The sequence below is a fragment of the Carcharhinus amblyrhynchos genome, chromosome 24 (genome assembly GCF_965287045.1).
Source record: "Carcharhinus amblyrhynchos chromosome 24, sCarAmb.v2.hapA, whole genome shotgun sequence".
Classification (NCBI taxonomy): domain Eukaryota; kingdom Metazoa; phylum Chordata; class Chondrichthyes; order Carcharhiniformes; family Carcharhinidae; genus Carcharhinus; species Carcharhinus amblyrhynchos.
In genome coordinates, this window is record NC_137347.1 from 12,205,232 (window position 1) to 12,228,056 (window position 22,825).

The following is a 22,825-nucleotide window of genomic DNA, read 5'->3' on the forward strand; positions in this document are numbered from 1 at the left end:
GTTATTTACCCCACAAATCCCCATGACATTAAGGGACAATTTACCACGGCCATTAAACTGCACAGCTTTGGAGTGAGAGAGGAAACCGGAGCACTTGGAGGGAATGCACACAGTCATGGGGAAAATGTGCAAACTCCCCACAGATAGACACCCGAGGCTGGAATTGAATCCAGATCTCTGGTGCTATAAGGCAACCGTGCTAACCATTGTGCCACTGTAAATAATAAATCTGTAAAAAGCTGAATCATTTCTGTTGCACTTGTAAAATGTTGCCCATTTTATACCACGCCATAATGTTTTAAAAATTTGCCATTCCACTATTTTCAGTTCAGCATCCTATACCACCTCACCATCACCAGCAGATGGCATCAATGCTCCATGGCTTTGTTACAACACATTTAGCCTCTGAAATCAATTGCACATACACAGTTACAGCAGTCAATAATGAAATCCATATTTCTGCTTTTTGCATCACATCATCCACTTGCACAAGTTGGAAGTTAAATACTTTTTTTGTGTGGCCCGGATAGAAATGCAACTTTGAAATTTCCAACATCTCAAAAACCTTAGGTTGCTGTGTCAGCACCAGCTTTATGAAAAAATAATTACTTTTTAATAAGGGAAAAAGCCTTTCAGAAATTCCAAATTATAGTGGTCCACAGTTTCCACTTTGGGCACCATCAGCAATCCATGAGCAATTTGCACTCGAAGTTGCCCCACTGACTTGGATATCGGGGTAGCCAAGATGTGGAGATGCAGGTATTGGATTTGGATAGGCACAGTAAGAAGTCGCACAACACCAGGTTAAAGTCCAACAGGTTTATTTGGAATCACGAGCTTTCAGAGTGCTGCTCCTTCAACAGTTGACTCACCTGATGAAGGAGCAGTGCTCCAAATACTTGTGATTCCAAATAAACCTGCTGGACTTTAACCCAGTGTTGTGAGACTTCTTATGACTGGATATCAGGAAAAGTAACTAGATCAAGCATCAGCACAGATAGCAATTGCTTTTGTTAAAGTTACATTAAAGAAATTCCTTATATTTAAGGCTAGTCAACTGGTGCAGCTTTGTTAATATAGATCGGTTTATCACAGAAAACAAGGATTTTTGTCCAAGGATGCGCCAGTTCGGTGGATTTGCCATGCTAAATTGCCCCATAGTGTCAGGGGGTTAGTAGGGTAAGTATGTGGGGTTACAGGGATTGGACCTGGGTGGGATTTTGTCGGTGCAGGCTCAAAGAGCCAAATGGCGGTGGCCTCCCGCACTGAAGAGATTCTATTAATCAGAGTCTAGTCCATCAACTGGGAGTAACCCGATTCTAAATAATTGAAAACAACTTAAAAACGATACAGAAGGAATTACTAATTACAAACACAAACAGTCGTCTGGTTCTTACTAAGTAATAAAGCAAAATGAAATGCTGTGAAACCATCCTATTAGCATCCTTAAACCTCAAAACTCTGCAAACAAGCGTATTCATCAGAAACATGGTGGTTTTGTGGGCAGGGTTGATTTCTAATGAGACTCGTGCAAAATCGTTGCTGAAATCAATTTGCGCTGAATGCAATTTATGCTTAAAATTCCATCATCTTTTGGACTGATTTGGCCAATTTTGGAGGAATTGTGCCGCTTAAAAAAGAGTGCAACTCTTGCCCACTTTCTTAGTATAACGCACGTCAAGTAAAAGCAGGATGTGGCTGGAAAATAATCACCCTGCCAAGCAACATTTGTGGCAAGAGAAAGGGTTAAATTTTCAGGATGGTGACCTTTTGTTTGACCTGTAAGATATTAAATGAAGTTTTTAAACTCAAGCCAGGGAGAAAAAAATGAGGGAGAGGCACTGGGAGGGGCCGAAAAGAACAAAAGACAGGGTCCATGAGAGGGTGAAGGGCAAGAGTGATTCCGGGAGGCCTCCTTCTGGTTTTGTCCCCGCAAGTTGAAACAAGTCCACCCTGGAATCCCTGCAGGTCAGGAAGCCATTCAGCCTATTGAGTCAGGATTAACATCAATCCAACTCAGGCCCATCCTTCAGGTTCGATTCTCGGCTTGGGTCACTGTCTGTGCAGTCTGCACACTCTCCCCATATCTGCATGGGTTTTTTCTGGGTGCTCCGCTTTCCTCCCACAGTCTGAAAGACATGCTGGTTAGGTGCATTGGCCAGGCTAAATTCTCCCTCAGTACACCCGAACAGGTGCCGAAATGTGGCAGCTAAGGGATTTTCACAGTAGCTCCACTGTAGTGTTAATGTAAGCTTACTTGTGACACTAATAAATAAATTTTAAAATGTTGGTGCAAGGTGATTGGGGTGATAATGGGACAAATGAAAGAAAGAAAAGATGGCATGGATAACATCGTCCAAAATATGGAGGATATGAAACACCCTGGGAATCAGTTATCTGTTGGCTAGACACCAGGTTTGTAATGCCAAGTGATGATGACAGTGTGGGTTCAATTCCCATACCAGCTGAGGTTATTCGTGAAGAGCCCCCTTCTTTATCTTGCCCCTTGCCTGAGGTATGATGATCCTCAGGTTAAATCACCAGCAGTCCCCGCTGACAGGGAGAACAGCCTATGGTCATCTGGGACTATAGTGATGTTACTTTTACATGTACTGATAGTGTACTCTACTCATTCTTTCAATTTTCCCATTGCAGCTAGTGTGCCATCTTCTACCCCACTGCCTCCTTAACCAAACTGGAGGATTCACCTCTATTGTGGAAGAACTTCAGCCATGTGCAAGCTTGTTCCCACATTTTCCCATCTTTCTTCCCCAGAACTAAAGCACTAACATAAACTTCCACCACTCCACACTCTGCTGCAGCCATCCTCCTTTGTTTGATCTAGTTGTCGAAAAAAAAGGTGCTGAAATTTAAAACAGTCAACTCAACAGCAAGATCAGAAGGCTGTAAAGTGCCTAATAGGAAGATGTTCTTCAAATGTGTTGAAGCTCATTGGAAGAGTATAGGAGGCTGAGGACAGAAACGTTAGAGTGGGATGGAGAATTAAAATTGCAATCGAGTGGCAGCTCATCCTGTTCTTGCACAGTACACTAGGGTCACAAAATTAATGGTCCTTTTGTAATGCTGAATGGAGTGGAAGGATACGTTTGCTGGCAGCATTGCACTGGAGGTTGCAGGAACGGCATAGGCTGATCCATTGAATGTGGAGGCTGATGAGGTGAAAGACGAGGACAAAGTTGAGGACAAGGGGAACGCCATTTTGGTTAAAATCATAGAATCCCTAGTGCAGAAGGAGGCCATTCAGCCCATCAAGCCTGCACCAACAACAATCCCATCCAAGCCCTATCCCCGTAATCCCACGTATTTACCCTGGTAATTCCCCTGACACTAAGGGCAATTTAGTGTGGCCAATTAACCTAACCTCCACATCTTTCAACTGCGGGTGGAAAGCAGAGAACCAGGAGGAAACCCACGTAGACAATGGGGAGAACATGCAAACTCCACAGCCACCTGAGCCTGGAATTGAACCCGGGTCCCTGGTACAGTGCTATCCATTGTGCCGCCATGTCGCCTTGGGAGAGAGAAGACAGCTGAAGGAAAAACGTGGGAATAGGTTACACATAGTCAAAGCTCTTTCAACCATTATAGATGTGAATCCTATAATTTGAAAAAGGGCCAGCATTTCAGGAGCACTAATGTGGAAGCTGGATGGATCTTATGGAGATACTGAAAGAATGAACAGAGTCCATACAAGAGCCCGGATGTTTGGAAGTATAATCAAGGTAGCTGTGAGAATCAATCCAGTCATTGAAGCAAATCCAAACCCTCTCATTCTGACTGGCCTCGAAAGCCAGCTGGATGCAAGTGGTCGTCCTGGCAAATGTGGCATTGGTCGCCTGAGAAATGCACTCTATGTAGTAGACTGCAAAATCCTGCGCTACCACCTCGATCCCTGGACAGAGCAGAGGGTGGAAAAACTCAGGGTTGTAGCACTGTGACTGAGAATGTGACCACCCGGCCGATCAGCTTGGTCAGATTTTAGTAAGGACCCGCTGTTAAAGTCTGCATCTCGAGGAACTTTGCTCAGTCATGTCCAAAGACTGTATATTCTGTAAAGCAGGACAATCCAGAGTTGCCTACCTCAAGCTACAGCCTTTGTTCACCCCCATCTTCTCGGATGGTGAGTGACACTACATTTGTCATAGTTGCCACTTTTCCAGGCTTTGTTCCAATGAGGCTAGCTGGAACAAGACGACCCTTCGATCTGCTGAGGAGAAAGCAGTTGCTGCTGTTCTTCTTGATCATCGGAGGTTCATGTTAGATGGAGCGGCACAAACTGTTTCCTTCCTGCTGAGATGGCCAGCAGCAGATCAAGGTCAAAAAGTCCCAGGTAATAGAAATGAATTCCAAAATGTTTGATAAACAGAAGCACTGGAAATACTCAGCAGGTCTGACATCTTCTGTGGAGAGAGAAACAGGGTTAACTTTGATTTGGATATGACTTCTTCAGAACTGAAGCTGGAAGAAATTGTTGTGGGTTTCATGCCATTGAGGATGGGGAGGAAGGTCAGAGATATGGGAAATTCAATGACAAAGACAAAGTCATGGAGTAAAAGGCAGAGTGGTTATGGCTGTAGTACAGAAAACAAAAGCACTTGAAAACAGCACCTCATCTTCTGATTAGCTAACTACTTTACAGCCTTCTGGACTCAACATGGAATTCAATAATTTTGGACCATGAACTCTATTCCCCATTTTGATTTTTGTTTTGTTGTTTGCTGGTCTGAATCTTGTTTTTTTAGGTTTTTGCTTTCAGACAGAGCAGTTCATTATTCGGCCATTCACACACATTCTGGACAAATCCTTTGTTTATTCCACTCATTGCTACCTTTTGCTGCATGACATCCTTGCTAATCTCTCCTGGCTCAATCTTTTTCCAGACTCCTTACGATCTTCACCAAACCACCCTCTTTCAACAGCTTGAAATTAATCACATTTCAACTTTCCTTCAGATCTGAAGACTTACTCAACTTAAAACTGTTTCTCCCTCCACGGCTGCTATCAAATCTGATTTCCAGCATCGCAATATTTTGTCTTTAATTTAAAAATATAAATCACCTTTATACCAGTGGAAACAGACTCTTCGAACAAGGTCTGTTTGCAAAAGCCTTTCATTTAGGCAAGGGGTCAGCTGTCATCTATGCTTACCATCCAAGGTCCAAAACACACATTCCAGGTTAAGCAGCGTTTTACTTGCACCTCTTTCAATTTGGTCCATTGCGTTCACTGCTCCCAATGTGGTCGCCTCTATATTGGAGAGGCCAAGCGTAGACTGAATGATAGCTTTACTGAGCACCTTCAATCTGTGCACAATCGGGACCGTGACCTTCCCTTGCTTGCCATTTTAACACACGATTCTGCTCCCATGCCCACATCTGTCCTTGGCCTGCTGCAATGTTTCAGTGAAGTTCAATGCAATCTGGAGGAACATCTCATCTTTCAGCTAGGTACTTTACAGCCTTCTGGTCTCAACATCAAATTCAACAACTTCAGGCAATTAGCTCAACCTTGCCTTGACCCCTTTGTTTTCATTTTATTTAATTAATTGTTCTTTTATTCCTTGTCTTTATTTTTCTTCCACCTACTCTTTCCCCCTACTTTATCCCCCCTTTTCTCAATTTTACCCCTCTCATGCCCATCCGCCCCCCCACATTTACACTTGTCACTTTACCCTCTGATTTCATTTTCTCTGCTGTTTGGCCATCACCCCTTCTACTCTCTCTATGGACAGCTATGAACAGTCTTTTCCCTTGTTTTTGTGGCTATGACTCATCTTTCATTCTCTCACCCTACAGTATATTTCCCACTTTTTATGCCTTTTATCTTTGACAAGGGGTCATCTGGACTTGAAACGTCAGCTCTTTTCTCTCCTCACAGATGCTGCCAGTCCTGCTGAGATTTTCCAGCATTTTCTCTTTTGACATCAGCTACCAAACTTCAGTGATTAAAGACTGTCCAGCCTATCAATTTCACAGCTTCGTCAATCCTCACTTTTGTGTTGTTGACTCTGGCAAGTTCCAAACAGATGGGAAGTCCAGGTGCCACTGTCAAAGCCAGAATTGCCAAAACTTCTGTCCACAGGGGTTTCCCATGCACCTCCAGAAACACACTTGGTAAATGCAGATATTAGTGGGATCATGTTAAGTACCTGACATGATGCAAGTACCTTCCAAACCAATATCCTTTACTACCTAAGACAAGGGCAACACATACAAACACAACCAGTCTCTCGTCCAAGTCATGTATACCAGCCTGTTGAAAATATATAGAGCGGGATTTTACAGCCTCACTCATCCCGAAACTGTAAAATCCTGCCCAAAGTCAATGAACATTCCCACTGTCCACCCCTCACCCATTCTGATCCTCTGGCGTGTGGGACGGTAAAATTCTGGCCATATTCATTCCTGCAGTGTCACTGGATCAGAATCCTGGAATCCCCAATCTGAAGCACTGTTAATATAACTATACTACACGCAATATATATCACACAAAAAAAATTAAGAGTTAAAAATTGAAAAAAGTCAAGATCAAATTGCGTTGCCTAAGCTGATGCATTAAATTTAACCGTGCAGAATAATGTGTTTAAATGAGGCTTCTGCCAAATTCTCCATTAAGAAATTTTTCATCATGTACAGCACCCATCAAGCACGTTACTCAAAATAAAAACAGAAAACGCTAAAAATACTCAGCAGGTCAGGCATCATCTGTGTAGAGAGAAACAAGTTAGTGCTTCAGGTCAATGACCTTCCATTAAAAAGTCTGGCAACGAGTCATGAGCCTGAAACATTAGCTGTTTCTCTCTTCACGGACATTGCCTAATCAGAGTATCATTTTCGATTTTTATTTCAGATTTCTAACATCTTCAATATTTTCATTTTGTAAGCTTGTCATTAGTCACTGTCAAATGCACTGAAGCTTGAGGTTCGTGTGACTGCTACATCTGTAATTTCTTTAAACAGAGATTCCTCTGCTTTCAAGAACCCAAGCTTTCGCCACGTTCCATTTGAATGAACTTAAATAATTTCCCATCAGACTAAAGAATTCTCCAGCTGTTGTACATGTCAACCAAAGTTACTCTTCAATGATAAATTACCAGAATATGAACGGGACACTTAAAATAGAAAAATTAAAAATTGACTTCTTAATTTGAAAGAAAATCACACCAAGATATTTAGATATTTTATGCTGATAATTGACAAAGTCATTACTGGATAAGCAGATTAAGATGCTGCCTTCAGAAATGGGTCCAAGTGGTAAATGCATTAGGATGAGCATTATTATAATAAAACAGTATCTTTAGGAGCACTTTTTAGAACAAAATTTTCCAATGAGCACTTACCACTGGAACAAAACTAAACTGGGAAAACAGCACAGCATTCTAAAATTAGAAATATTTTGTTATTCACGTTTAACTTTTTGACTCCAATGGTGAAGCCAAAGGTTTTTCCATAATCAATTATCAGAAAATGCGAATTAAACTAGTCAAGCCAGGTGTAGTTTCTTATCAAAAGAAAACCTCCACTCTGGATTCCACTGCACCATTAGAACTATGATAGTTATTAGAATAGATAAGTTTAGGGGTAGCTGAGAATTTGCACTTATGCAGCCAAGGACTCGACGTCAATTATCAATACATTGAAATTGTACGTTTTGAGATTAACCAGGAGTGGACATTTACACAGTCATCACCCCGCCACACAGAGAAGTGTGAATTATAAAGCTTGTACGCATGTAAAAATAATTTTACTTTTACTTTTATTGCACAAAAAGTACCAAGTCATTTTATTTTAAAATTATCGTTTCTTTTTCAGTTTCTGCAACTTGGATGCACTCTTGTTTTTGTTTTTATTTTTGTTCTTGACATTATGCGTATCATAGTATCGAACGCCGACCTTCTTTGACTGCTGCAGCCGGTTGAGTCTTCGCCTCTGCAAGTATGAAATTGAACAGGTCAATGTAATTGCTCTATGAGCTGAATGCTTCCCACTCGATTATCATTCATCAAAATTCACAAGTAATAAAGCATCTTATCTCTTATAGAATTATAATATAGAATCTCTTTATGCTTTACATAGAGTTCCACTGAAAGTGAACCCCAGTACTTAGTGTGCTTCTTTTATATAATATGGTACTAACTTGTGTTGTTATATTTTAGCGATTTTTATATATGTACCATTGATCCGCTCAATACGCTGGGCTCTGTCTTCACATGCTGGGATAGACATCTCCCTATCTCACCGAGAGTTGAGACCCCTCACCTGGTTTAGTCAGTTTGTTGAGGCCGTTGCCCAGGGTGTGGCCGCTGTCGCATGCAAACAGCTACAGGGAGCCATAGGTGAGAGTTAAGTGCCAGGTGGGGACAAAGGATGGACAAACTGCCCTGAAAGGACACGACATGTTCCCCCACCAAAGATAATAACCCTCCTTGACGCCCCATAAACGAGACCAATGGAAGGTCAACAGTCAAGAAGGCAGTCTCTGCAAGCTTCGTGGAACGTGAAGAGCAGGACAAGACACAGAAGATGTCCTGGTCATCCACTGCGCCTAGTCCTACCTCCAGCCGTCTTGACTCCTGTCTTGCCGCTGGATCTAGATGGGAATTGGGAAGTGAGAGTGAGGCTGATGCTGCGCAACTCTCCCTCACTTTAATCCAAATCAAGCACTAGTTTCAACACCATCATCATCATCAGTGTCCTGTTCAACCCTTGAAGTCCTGTGGCGATGGGCGAGCAACAAAGCAGCAACTGTGGATTCACTGGGAGCCGTAGTCACAGGCCTGCATGCAGGCGGCTCAGGTCTAATGATTGTTTTCCGCTGACCGAAGCAGCAGTGGAACTCGGCATCTACCTGGGCGACTGAGCAGTCCCCTTCAGAAGCGCACTGCTCACCTCTGTAGAATGAGGAAGGGGCTAGAAAAGGTGCCCTAAACATTGCCTGCTTCACTACACCCTGGCCAGTTTACTGCAGCTGGCGGGGATCCCATCTTGCGGTCGAACGAACAAAATAAAACACAAGGCGACACTGCTCACTACTGGCACTTGGAACGTGCGCACGCGTTTGGACAACCCTACAGAAGACAGAGAGGGGAAAAAAAACAACACCAAGCAGTATCATCCTTGTTCTTGAGGAAAATGGATTTGCCTCAATTGATGCTGATTTGCCAATTACACACCCATTCCACGTGTTTATTAATGGCTTGCATTGTGTTGTTCCCCCCTCCACTTAATGTTACCTACAATGCCTCAATTTGCTGTTCTCTGCAAATTTTGAAGTTGTACTACAGATTCACAAGTTTGCATCGTTTGTCAGTCAGCTACACACTGCTCAAAGGTTTTAACAACAACCCAAAAATGTCTTTTAACCTGAATGCAACTTAACTGAAACATCACCACTTGCAACTGGAGATTCTTTAAATGAACTCAGGCAGTTACGTAATGGTAACTGAGAAGCGCTTTTGAAATACTTTCTCGCATAGTAAAGAAAAAGAGGATTCTCTTAAGTAAAATTTGTTATTGGGCTCCATTCTATTACAATGGCGAGTAGAGGACAAGAAGAGCTTACCTCTTTGCAGGAGAGTTTGGGAGGAGGTTCTGCATCATCGGGTTCATTTTGAGCTTTTCTCTTTCCAGCTGTATGATCTGTAAATTGTTTCAACACAAGTTTTACACAAAATGTTCTACTTCAAAAAGACAGCTAGAGACACAAGATGCTAAAGCCAATCTTTACTTGTTTGTTTACTGTATGATACTTTAAACTTTTACTCCCTACCTCAACCACATCACAGAATTGGTAAGAGCTCTTATATGCTTTAATGAGACTCCAATAATACTCTTCATGTTTCTTTTATTCTTTGAGGGTTGTGACTTCCACTGGCAAGGCCAGAATTTGTAGCCCCATCCCTAATTGCCACTGAACTGCTGCAGCCTACATAATATATAATTAAACACAACTAATATCCAACTAACAAAGCAAGAACCCATCGAGAAAACACCAATCCTTTGAAAAGGAGCAATGCTCCACATTTTGAAAATGATTTGATATTGGGATAGGGAGAGAAGTCATCTGATGCCACGACTTCAGATTTTTATTGAAAAACAAATAAATCACAGATCACAACAAACTGCAATGGGTAACCATTCCAGTGATTGTTTTAAGTTTAAAACTCCTCAATTAGAACACAGTTAAGGCATTGAGATTAAAGTGCTGAAAACAGCATCTTTTTGAGATCTGTATGAACCAGTGTTTTTAACACACTATATTTCCTGATGATACAGTGAAGACCACAAATGAAAATAAAGGCTGCATCTTATCACATGTAACTTAAATAGTGGTTACTTGAAAATCTCAGCACAAATTTTACAATTGAGAATTCAAATGCATATTTTTAAACTGATTTCTGTGAAAAAGTTTGCAGAGAGGTTGATGATGCCAAAACTGTCTGAACTTACCCTTTCTTTTTGATTCCTCATCTTGATCAGTTGTCTCCTGTCCTGCCTTGGCAACCAATTTGGTAGTAAGTTCCTTGGGAATCCTAATACATTAAAGTAGAATTTTGCTTTTAGAAAACTTCCAAAACAAAATTTGCTGTTGTAGCAAAATCTGGAATTAAGAACATAAGAACTAGAAGCAGGAGTAGGCCATCCAATTTAACTTGGATTTTTAATTTGGAATGCTTAATGTTTGCTGCAATTAGATGCCATCTCGTATAATTTTTGCTTTATCAGCTAGGCTATAAAACAGCTGCAGAGTTATTACAGAAACGATGCCAACTTCACCTATGGAAAGTAGTCATAAGCTCGATTTATCTAAAAGTTTACGTTAACCTTGCTCTGGGGCTGGACAAAAAATATAAGCAGGGATCAAAAGGCCAGAGATCCACAGCAACATATTCAGGTGTTCAGTACGTGGAAAAAGAGAGGTCATAACCAATTTTGAAAGATGAGCAAATGACCAAAAAACTGAACAAAATAATGCACATGGGAAAAACCCACGAATGTCACATCAATATAGTCCTTTAGAGTCTCTTCAGAAGGAGACAGTGAAATATTCAAGTAGTAATCTGTAAACATGAAAATTACATGATTCACTTCAATAAGGTCATAAGCAATTCAATGGCATTTCATTTTATCTTCCTGCAACTATACTCTTTTGTTAAAAGCTCAGTTATAGTTCAAAGAGAGGCGCTTTTCCACACTGATGTCACAATCTATTGCCTGAGAAAAAGGGAGAAGTCAATTCCGTTTTTTAACTGACTATTGCGAGACAGCCTGGAAAGATGCTTCCCAACCAAAGACCGGCGGGGCGGGGGGAGGGGTTCTAAATTAAACTACTGTACGGTGTTCTGTCTTGCACACATTCTGAATACATAAATTCCCCTGATACTTACATGCCTTCAATCCATTAAAGTTGATGAGCTGTGGATGATACCAGTACTCAGAGTATGGTATAATACTTTCTGTCAAATGTTAAATGTAGCAAAAGGCCACATTTTTCAGGTGATAAAAACCAAAGCTTATTCAAAAAACTGAAATAATTCAGGAAACAGCTCAGAAATGCTACTTGTGGATAATTCTGAAATTTTCATACAAGCATATTTATGTAGACATCCCCACCTACACTGCTCAATTCAACTTCCCCTACTAAATGGGCGACATGTTGGCACACTGGTTACATAAGAACATAAGAAATAGGAGCAGGAGTAGGCCATCTAGCCCTTCGAGCCTGCCCCTCCATTCAATATGATCATGGCTGCACTTTCCCGCTCTCTCCCCATAACCCTTAATTCCCTTGTCTATCAAAAACCTATCTACCCGTGACTTAAATATATTTAGCAAGGTAGCCTCCACCACTTCAACAGGCAGAGAATTCCAGAGATTCACCACCCTTTGAGTGAAGAAGTTCCTCCTCAACTCCGATCTAAACTGCACCCCCCCCCCATCTTGAGGCTGTGCCCTCTAGTTCTGCTACCCTTTCTAAACGGGAAGAATCTCTCTACCTCTACCCTATCAATCCCCTTCATTATCTTATATGTCTCTATAAGATCCCCCCCCTCATCCTTCTAATCTCCAACGAGTACAGACCCAGTCTATTTAGTCTCTCTTCATAGTCCAACCCCCTCATCTCCGGTATCAGCCGAGTGAACCTCCTCTGCACTCCCTCCAGGGCCAATATATCCTTCCTCAAGTGCGACAACCAAAACTGCACACAGTACTCCAGCTGCGGCCTCACCAGTACCCTGTACAGTTGCAGCAAGACCTCCCTACTTTTATATTTTATCCCCCTTGCTATAAAGGCCGACATTCCATTAGCCTTCTTGATCACCTGCTGCACCTGCAGACTGGGTTTTTGCAACTCATGCACAAGGACCCCCAGGTCCCTCTGCACCGTAGCATGCTGCAGCTTTTCACCTTTTAAATAATAATCCCTCCTAATATTATTTCTGCCAAAGTGGATAATCTCACACTTGCCAACATTATACTCCATCTGCCAGGTCCTCGCCCACTTGCTTAGCGTATCCAGATCCCTCTGCAGACTTTCCACACCCTCCACGCAATTTGCTTTTCCACTGCTGCCTGTTAGCCCTGCTGCCTCATAGCACCAGGGACCTGGGTTTGATTCCCGGATTGGATAACTGTGTGGACTTTGCACATTCTCCCCATTTCTGCGTGGGTTTCCTTCGGGTGCTCCAGTTTCCTCCCACAGTCCAAAGATGTGCAGGTTAGGTGGATTGGCCATGCTAAATTCTCCCTCAGTGTACCCGAACAGGCACTGTAGTGTGGCAACTGGGGGGTTTTCATAGTGAATTAATTGCAATGTGAATCTAAGCCTACTTGTGGATAAACAAGAAAAACAGATACGATGGCTTGAGCAGAATAGTCTCAGTCTCATATGCAGGTCTACTTTTGATCTAGTATGATCGAGGATCAGGACGATAAAGGATAATTACATAGAAACAAAATGTTTAAGTGATAGGATTACTGAAGTGTAGCCGTGGGCCATACAGTATTGTTCAGTCTCTAGTCCACTTTGTGCAATAGTAGATTATAGATCACTACACTAAACCTCTCTGCAGACATTTTGCTCAAGAACATATTCCCCCATTTAGAAAACAGTCTACTCCTTGGATTTTTCTCTCTCCAGAGTTCTTTCAATGTAGCTGAGAAAGCTGCCACTGGGGCCAGCAGATTCAACACTCCTTTTCCTGCTGATTGCAATGCTCTGCATTAAAAAGGGAAAATTTTGCCCTGGAGTTTAGGAACTTTCTATTTATGCTCTAATTCAGAATCAATAAAACAGAGTACTACGCTGTAATGTTCTATGTTCTACACCAGTATGATATTATTCCATTTTACATGTCAAACATCCAGGGGCTTTTTTGAATGAAACTGCCAATTTTGCGCCAAATTGTGTTTTGAGCCTCTATCCACGCTGAGTTGAATTTAAAGCCGGGGTGCAAGACCAATTCATGAAAGTGTCTCTAAGTCTTATGCCCATTTAAAACAAAAATATATAAGGGATGTTAACCAAATTGCCTGCTACTTAAATCTGATCCTGCATAAATTCTCACTCAGTTAAAACCTACATCCTCAATGACCTATCCTGACATCTGACTTTGAACTGCCTTAGTCATCTCAATACTATCTGGAACATTGTCTCATCCCATCGTTGCAATTCCTCCAGTCTTACAACTTCCAAAACATTCTGTCCCCTTGAATCCTTCTCTTGTGTATCCTATTACTGGCACCAATCCTCCAGCTATCGAGATCCCACTTTCTGAAATTCCTCTCTGTACTTGTTCACATTCCTCATGCTTCCTAATCTTTTCTTTGGCTCAGTATCTACCTTGTCAAATCTCCAAAGGTCTTTGAGATACTAAAAGGTGTTCTATAAGCACAAATTATGTAAAAACACCTTAAAAATTTTGATAACAAATGGAAGATTATAACAAAGAGCTCTGACAGCTCAGTCCCTACTTAATCAGAGATCAAGCTCAGTAAATATTGCTCTTTTTGGATCAGCAATTTTTTGGATCAATTTATTCGTAAATGGAAGAGGAGGAAGCTTACCTAATAGCCGAGAATCTCTTTGCTTTGGCTTTATCTAAGAACTTTTTGTATTTAGCAATTTTGGCATCCAAATCCTTCAGTATTTGTTTTGGCTTATTTGATTCACTCTCCAGTTGAAGACTAGTTTCTTGAAGTTTATTCAGATCAGTCTCAGTTGATTCTTTTTCTTCATCATCCTCTATTTCCTGCTCTTCATCCTCTTCCTCTGAGTAGCTCTCTTCAATGTCAGAAATGTTTACAGGTTGGAGGTCTGTCTCTGAAAATTCAGGTGCCACATTGATTTTTCCAAAGTTTTGCCGAACTTGTGCAACAATTTGTTGCGTCATTGTGGATTTTTCAGTTTCTTCAGGTTCATTTTCTGCATTCACTTCTTCCGATGAGTCCTTCACTTGATTAACATCGTTTGGTTCTTTGTTCACTTTCACTGTATCCAATAGCTATGTGTGATAAAAGGAGAGAAAGCTATTAGAGGAGAGAGAGTCAGGCTGCATGTGAACAATTTGTGAAACACGAGCTCAAATACAAGTCATGAGAAAAATCCAAACATAATATTATCCAATGTAAACTCTCCAGCCCGGAACTTCAAAATCTAGAAACACCAGTTATCCAGAATTCTTTTCACTCAGCACTGCAGTTCTCTCAGTTCTGCAACAAATCACCAGCAAGCGCAATTCAGACACTGGCTGATCTGTCCAGAATGCGGAAAAGAAACAGTCATGTGACTGAGTCGGAAAGGTGCCTGGTCAGTTCAAATTTTACTCTGCTTCTGCTTCTGTCTGCCTTCTTATCCTGGGTTGGTGCGTCTGTTTCACAGGCACTGGTAACTAGATCAAAAGTTCGGGAAGCACTAGCACAGAGGGCACAGATTAGCTAAGAACTTGATATAATCACAAGTGTCTTCAAATATACACCTGACATTTGCAAGTCTTAAAGAACATTTTTAAAGGAATGTATTGTCTAATTGTCGATGATGCTCAATTTTATTGTGGAGCCCTACACATTAGTGCATCAGTTCTTATTTTCAAATGGAAGATTAGAAAACACACAATTTCTTAACACTTATTTTGGTCCTGTGTATATATTTATATTTGGTTCACATACTGTTGGTTAAGCATTTAGGGGAAATGGTAGCATAATGGTAATGTCACTGGAATACTAATCCAGAGACCGAGGCAAATGTTCTGGTTGGCAGCTGGGTATTTGAATTCAATTAATAAATCAGGAATATTAATGATGATGGTGACCATGAAACTACTGACTGTCAGAAAAACTTATCTGGTTCATGAGTATTCTTTAGGGAAGGGAATCTGCCATCCTCATGTTATTTGGCCTACATGCGATTCCAGACCCATAGACAGCTAGGCTGTTAACTCTTAACTACCCTCTGAAATGGCCTGGCAAGTCACTTAGCTCAAAGTCAGTTAGGGATGGACGATAAATGCTGCTCTTGACAGCAACACCCACATCTCATGAAATAATAAAGGAAAAAAATCTAATGTTATTCTATAACTCAGAAATGCCTTGGTTCCAAGCATTCTGGTCTACAGTTTGAAGTGAATATACATTCTTGTGTGAAAAATTGCAATCACGGAGATACAGATCACATTAAACACCAAATCACCATATGCATAATGATATGTGTAGTTCAAGCTTAAATAACTCTTAATTCAGGATTACTTAAATATCCGGTTATCAACCCAGTTTTTCAGTTTGGAATGAATTGACAGCACCCTAACTGAATGTAAATAGCTTTTTATAAATACAAGGTGCGGGAGAGAATAAATTGGCCTCTCAATCAATTTGCTTCTCAGTGTATTTAGTGCAATATTATGAATAGTAAAATTTTATACTTCTTATCAAAGTAGATTTTGTGCCATCTGTAACATTATCAGCGGTTCAAATTATAATTAGCTGCTGAAAACAACTCATTCACAGACTGTGAATTTCTAAGCAGATATTAAAATCCCAACACAAATTATTTTGCACAGCTTTACTATCTTTGTAAAATTAATGTAATTTTTAAAATCTACTATTATTCCCAGACTTGCTACAATTTACAAAATGGCGAGTGCTGATAGCATTGAGGGATTTACTACCAATCGGGTGCATCAAATCTTCCTGAATAAGATCAATATTCAGCAAATTAAAATAAAAAACAGACTACGGGAAAAGAAAAATAGTGACCCTGAAAAGATTTCTCAGCACACAACTTTAAGGTTTTATGTTGCAGTGACATCTAGTTGATCTGAATCTTTTCAGCATACATCACAAGACACAAATATTTCAAAATGTTGGTACTGAACTCCACTGTGGTTGCATTTCTGTGCTCTGGATGCATCCATAAATATTTTATGTTCATTTTAGCCACAGAATTAATTCAAGGCTCAATTTTTAAAAAAATTTCACACAAGTTGACTACAAAGAGATTTCTGTCACAAGACATCAGAAGGTTCTGAAGGTAATCTCTACAACTGCTTCCCCACATTCCCTTGAGAAGCTGAGCTTGAGTTTTCTGACATAACTGGGATAAGTTATTCTATTTTAATGCAGCTCATCAGCCCGTTTGCACCAGGGCTCAGCACAAATGCAATGCAAATGTCATTTGTTTCTTTTGACAGTAATAAAATGGTCTTTTCAAGCCTGTTCTTCCTATGCCCAGTTGGGAGCATCTCATCTGGATCGGGTAGTTAGAAGTGACAAGTCGCAAATGTATGTTTGCAGCAACACTGAGACAGGCCCATCTCCGTCTTCAAGGGTTCCATTGATATAGTTCCAGGTCAAGACGTGAAATGAATGTGACTATCCTTGACATCAAGGCAGCATCTGACCAAATTGGCATCAAGGAGCTCTAACAAAACTGGAATCAATGGAAATCAGCGGGAAAACTCTGCACTAAATAAAGTCATAGGAAGATTGTGATTATTGGAACCCCAGTCCTGGGACTTTGTTGCAAGAGTTCCTCAAGATAGTGTCCAAGGCCCAAACATCTTCAGCTGTTTCATCAATGACTTTTCCTCCAACATAAGGTCAGAATTGGGGATGCTCGATGATGACTGCATTACGTTCAGGAACATTCACTACTACTCAGGTACTGAAGCAGTCCATCTCCAAATGCAGCAAGAATCTGAACAACATTCAGGTTGGGCTGATAAGTGGCAAGTAACATTCACATCACACAAGCAACGACCATTGCCTAACAAGGGAGAATCTAAACATTAGGGTTAGTGTTAACTCATCTCCTAATTCCTTAAAAGCTGTTCAACATCTACAAGATTGACACCCCATCCAATACCTTAAAGAACCACTCCTTCCACCACCAATGCAGTGGCAGCAGTGGCTCCACCTTCCAAACCTACGATCTCTACTATCTAGAAGGCCAAGGACAGCAGATACATGGGTATGCCACCACCTGCAAGTTCTCCTCCAATCCACCCATCAGCCTACTTTGGAACCATGTCTCTGTCTTTGGGTCAAAAACCTGGAACTTCCTTCCTAATAGCATTGTGAGTACAGGTGCACCAAATGGACAGCAGAGGTTCACAAATTCCACATCCTACTGGAAATGAAGCAGCACCCGATATAAGCAACACATATTATCAACATGGATTTATATCTGTGAGCACAGCTTTTAATAATCCAAAAATATATTACCTGTGAATTTACTTCTGCATTTGGTGGTTTCACAAAGAAAGGTATTCGACCTCTTTGCCAATCATTCAGCACCATTTTGGCTACAGTTTGTATGTCTGGTTCTCCACCCTGGAAAGCAATAAAAGGTGGTAAATTGTAAACCAAAACCGGCCTTGGGAAGAAAAAGCAAGCATTAACACTGTCAACAAAACATATTAGTTATTATTGATCTTCCAAAGCAAAAGGCTAAAAGCAGACAAACATTTACAAAGCCATATTCAAATAATGATCCAGCACTAGTATAACTGCAATATGTAAAATGCAGCTGTTTCACAAAACTTGTTTTACACATTCCTTTGCATTTCTTGGTGATTATCGCGATCTTTTTCAAACATAGCTTGCTCTTGTGAACTATGTTTCTCAATGTTCCCATACCTATATGACATTATTCAAAAATTAGTTACCAACTTTCTGTAAACCAAAATTTACGTGAGTGCCCCTATTCATTGCTAGGCTCCTCTTGTACAAAATTTGGTTCCTTCTGTTGATGTGCACTGCACTGAATTTGAATGATTTAATGTGCCAAAATACAGTGGGTAATTAACACTGTTAGCGAGAGTCTATTATAAGCTCTTGTAAATGAAGAATATATTGGGTCAACACAATCATCAATGTAGGCCAACTCCTAAAATACACAATGCAAGTATTCTGCATTTTAATGCTCTATCTTGTCTTCCTGGTCTAATACTTAACAGCCGGATATAACAGACCACCCTGGCATAACATTATGCCATAGTTATCTTACCCGTAGGGAGAAGCTGTAGCCTCCAATTTGCATGGCCAACTTAAAATAAAATTAGCTGTAATCAAAATTTTATTCATGACAGTTCATGACATTTAGAGTTAATACAAAACAGTAATTTCATAACTTCTTTGCTCCCAGATTTTTTCCAATGCATTTGATCGAGAAAATCTATTGTGTGGAGTGGCAAGTGAAAAGTTAATCTGTCACTCTTTACGACTGGCTTGCAAAATGACCCCACTGTATAGGTTTATATGTAAACCACAAGATATTTAAATATTGGTAACATCAAGCCTCTGGCTTTGACCACTGAACAATTAGGAACACAGAGATTGTTAAAATTTGAAAAATAAATAATTTTTAATTTAATTTGGAAAATAAACAATTTTCGTTCTTCCACAGATCATATCCTACATTGAAAATAGTTTGCCAGTTATCAGATTCTCTGAATTTTCACTTTGGAGAAGGCAGTTGTGAGATAAGTCTTTACTCTGTCTGCAGATTAATAAATAAGTGTTTAAGGCTTCTTCACAGGCTAAAATATTATTCACTTGGTGTGTTTCAGAATGAAATACATTCAATATTTAGTAAGTTTCGAAAGAATGACAAAACAGTCACCTTCAAAAGCTTGCCCATCCTGAAAGCAAGCTTTTCTAAAAATTCTTCAGGATGGCTCCAGCAATCTATCTTGTAGGTCTTGCTGATATATTCTGATTTGGCTCTTTCCAGCACTGCAGCGATATGATCCTCAGGACATTTGATTTTTTCCACTTGAACCTGTGAGGAAGGAATGGGAAAAATAAACCAATGTAGGCAGGTGGGGTTGCCCAAACCCAGTCAGCACTGAGCTTTGCTCTTAATTTCGTTCTTAATGTGGTCAACAAGAGTCAGAAAATATGCAGATTGTAGAAAGTCACTGGTGATCTACAGCAAATTACAACAACTTTTATTTATATACAGCCTTTAACACAAAAACGCCTTCAATAAGCCCAGAGCCAGAATATCACAGTCATAAAGCATTGGATTTTTGAGGTTTTTAAAGTTTATTTCTTACTGTCACAAGTACGCTTACATTAACACTACAATGAAGTTACTGTGAAAATCCCCTAGTCGCCACACTCTGGCTGTTCGGGTACACTGAGGGAGAATCTAGCATGGCCAATGCACCTAACTAGCATGACTTTCGGACTGTGGGAGGAAACCAGATCACCCAGAGGAAACCCACACAGACACGGGGAGAATGTGCAGAGTCTACACAGGCAGCAACCCAAGCTAGGAATTGACCCAGGTCCAGGGGTCCAGTGCCGTTGGATGTCAACGCTCAGGAATAGACTGATCATTGTGTTTAACATTAAAGCTGCTTTCAGCATGAAATAACACTCAAATTAAATTGATCAAAGCAACCAGAGATGACTGCAAAGCAATAATCTATACATGGGTTAGATGAAAGACAATTACACTTAACCATCCCAAGTTGTGCAATTTAAACCTCACAACTGGGTTACTGCATTACAATTACTCATGTATTATTCTCAATGTTAAGCATCATACCTACAAAATAAAACAAGCTGCTTCATTTCTCACTATGGCAGGTATTTTACAACCTCGCTTGGGCAAGGCTCGAAAAATCCCACCCAAGGCCAACTGAGAATGTTGTTCTCCCAGCCTCACCTGCCCTGATTCAGGGACAGACGAGGTGGAAAAATCCCAGCATATATTTCATTTATAGGAAGCTAGAGAGTGATGATTTTCATAAGGATTAAATTATTAAATTTGATAATTCTTAGAATCCACAGAATTAAAAGCTGCAAATAAATTTTCTCTCTCGATGTGCTGAATGTAGTCAGAATAATTACACCATCAGTATGTCACTCAAGAGATGAGTGCAGTTTCTATATGTAGCTTGTATGAAAAGCAAGCACAGTTTCAATAGGTGGTGTAGGAAGAGAGTTCAGTTTCTATGTCTTTTTCAGATTTTATATCGGTTTTTTATGTTATGCACGTAGACAGGGCAACCCAAGGTTTTTACTTCTACTTCTGAATTTAATTTAAATTGCTCTCCGTTCCTCTGTGAAATGGTGACAAAGAGTAAGCATATGTACAGAATGGTGATAATAAATGAACCATTGCAAATCTACAATGCTATTAGTTGAATCAAATGTTGATATAACATCCAAAATGTAAACAGGGCTCAGGGATCCAATGACAAGATGTAACAGCATGGTATTACAAAGGGTGTTGTGGCTGCTGGGGCAGCACTCTCAATAGGCACAATTAGAACTTAAAAACAGAATAGATAGGGGCAGCATAGATAGGCCACACATTCGCTCGAACCTGTTTGGCCATTCACTGTGATCATGACTGATCTTGTGCCACAGTTGCACCATTACCATCTTGCAAAAAGAACTCTTACTGCTGTTTCAGGTCATATCAACCTTGATGGAAATCATCAACACAACTTACAGCTTTGTGCTTTATAGCTCACTTTACTATTAAATCTATTATGATAATCCTATTGTTTTTCTGGAGCCAAATAACTTCAAACTTTTAGACTCACCACTCCTTTCAACACAATTTCAGTCTCTGTATCACCAGATGGATAGACAACACCAGGACAATCAATTAGGAAAATGCGTCGCATCAGGGTGATATACTGCCAAACCTATGAGGGGGCACAGGGGAAGACAGAAATTATTGCAGCATTTTAACTTATGGAATTATTCTCACATTGCACTAGAAATGAAAAGTACAAAGAACCACAGATTCCATTTGTATTACAGAAAATGAAATCACTAAGAGAAAAGTGTACAATACAATGATTAAAGTTCATCAATTAATGCAAGTTAGTGATTGTGAGGTCTTCGTGCTCAAGTGAAGGATGGTAGTGTTGGAGAATGGAGCACTTTTCTAGGATCCAGGTTAAGTACTCCTGGATTAAATATGGGGAAAAGAAACAGGCTGCTTCACAATGTAGCATATCTCATTTATCCTCATGTGACATATTAATTTTCCACATCAGCTATCGTTACAAGAATGGAATTGAATGTAAAAATGCAACTGAGAAAATGACTGTGAGAACCTATAATACTAAGAGAGGTTGTAGAAGTAAACAGCTTATCTTCAGATCAAATTGGATAACTATCTTGTAGAGAAACATACTGGTAACTGTAATAGTTGAGGTTTTTTCCAGCTTCAAGACTTTGTTTCTTCAAGAGAACAATGTATGTAAACTGGCTGTCCCTAGTGATAGCATCAACAGAAAGCCAAACCAGTACAAAGGGGAATGAGCCAACTCCCTGTGCTGAAAAGATGTTCCACTAAAATCAAAGTAACTTTGTCCACCAATCTACCATCTTCCTATAACAATTCACCTTCATGGGTCTAGAAAAAGGACTAAATGTCATTTTCTATATGCACAATAAACTTTTTGCTCAGTCAGAATGTGAGCTTATAAATCACATAACAAAGAAGTAAAATACTGTGGATGCTGGAAATCTGAAATACAAACAAAAAGTACTGGAAACTCAGTGGATCAGGGAGCATCTGTGAAGAAAGAGAAAAAGCAAAGTGCACCAAGTTTAGAGGGAGACAAGTTGGAATGAGACAAGCAAAGAAATTCAGACGGCTGATGTCATGCCAACAGTTCTCAATGAAAGGGTATAAAGAGGATAAGAGGCCGGGACAGTCCAGATGGAGGGGGAATGCTGGAGATGGATGGAGGGGGAATGCTGGAGATGGGTGGAGGCATCCATTAAGTTGGAGCTGAGCTCGAAACTCATTGAGGAAGAGTTATAAAGGGACGAAGGTGCAGTCTTTTGAGTTCTCATAAAACGTTGACCTGAAATCATTAATTCTGTTTCTCTCTCCACATATGCTGCAGATGGATATTTCCAGGACTTTGTGTTTTTATTTCTTGTTAATCAGTCTTGTAAAAACAAAAATTGAGGGTGTGAAGTGACCACTCATCTGCAAAACCAAGGCCAGTTCATTCAGTTGTAATGTTGACCATGAGTAATTAAAGCATAGAGTAAATTATATTTATGAACGATTATTACACTTAATGAAATATCTGGACAGGCGGACGGAGATAACGTATTTAAGCATTACTGGAAAAAGGGACGTCAAAGTTTTTCATCTTGCACTCTTCAGGACAGTTCACACTGATATCAATAGTAAAGGGAACAACAGTTAAACTGCTTGGGAGGAGACTGCTGATTGGTTGGCAAGTGTGCTCTGATTGGTTACAAGACAAGCTAAAAGATTTGCATAAATGAAAGTTTTAATAGGCACAAACACATAGCAAGGT

General features: G+C 40.2%; 1 protein-coding gene across 1 annotated transcript in view; it reads right to left on the reverse strand.

Annotated features, from left to right (window-relative positions):
* Positions 1 to 7,759: 7,759 nt before the first annotated feature.
* Positions 7,760 to 22,825, reverse strand: part of gnl2 (G protein nucleolar 2) — a 43,669-nt gene continuing 28,603 nt past the window's right edge. The window contains exons 10-16 of the mRNA XM_080211446.1: positions 21,077 to 21,181; positions 19,138 to 19,296; positions 17,739 to 17,846; positions 14,088 to 14,524; positions 10,470 to 10,552; positions 9,583 to 9,659; positions 7,760 to 7,949 (exon numbers count right to left, since the gene is read on the reverse strand). Coding sequence (XP_080067572.1) covers positions 7,815 to 7,949; positions 9,583 to 9,659; positions 10,470 to 10,552; positions 14,088 to 14,524; positions 17,739 to 17,846; positions 19,138 to 19,296; positions 21,077 to 21,181 — 1,104 coding nt within the window. The 3' untranslated portion in view covers positions 7,760 to 7,814. The remainder of the gene's footprint in view (positions 7,950 to 9,582; positions 9,660 to 10,469; positions 10,553 to 14,087; positions 14,525 to 17,738; positions 17,847 to 19,137; positions 19,297 to 21,076; positions 21,182 to 22,825) is intronic.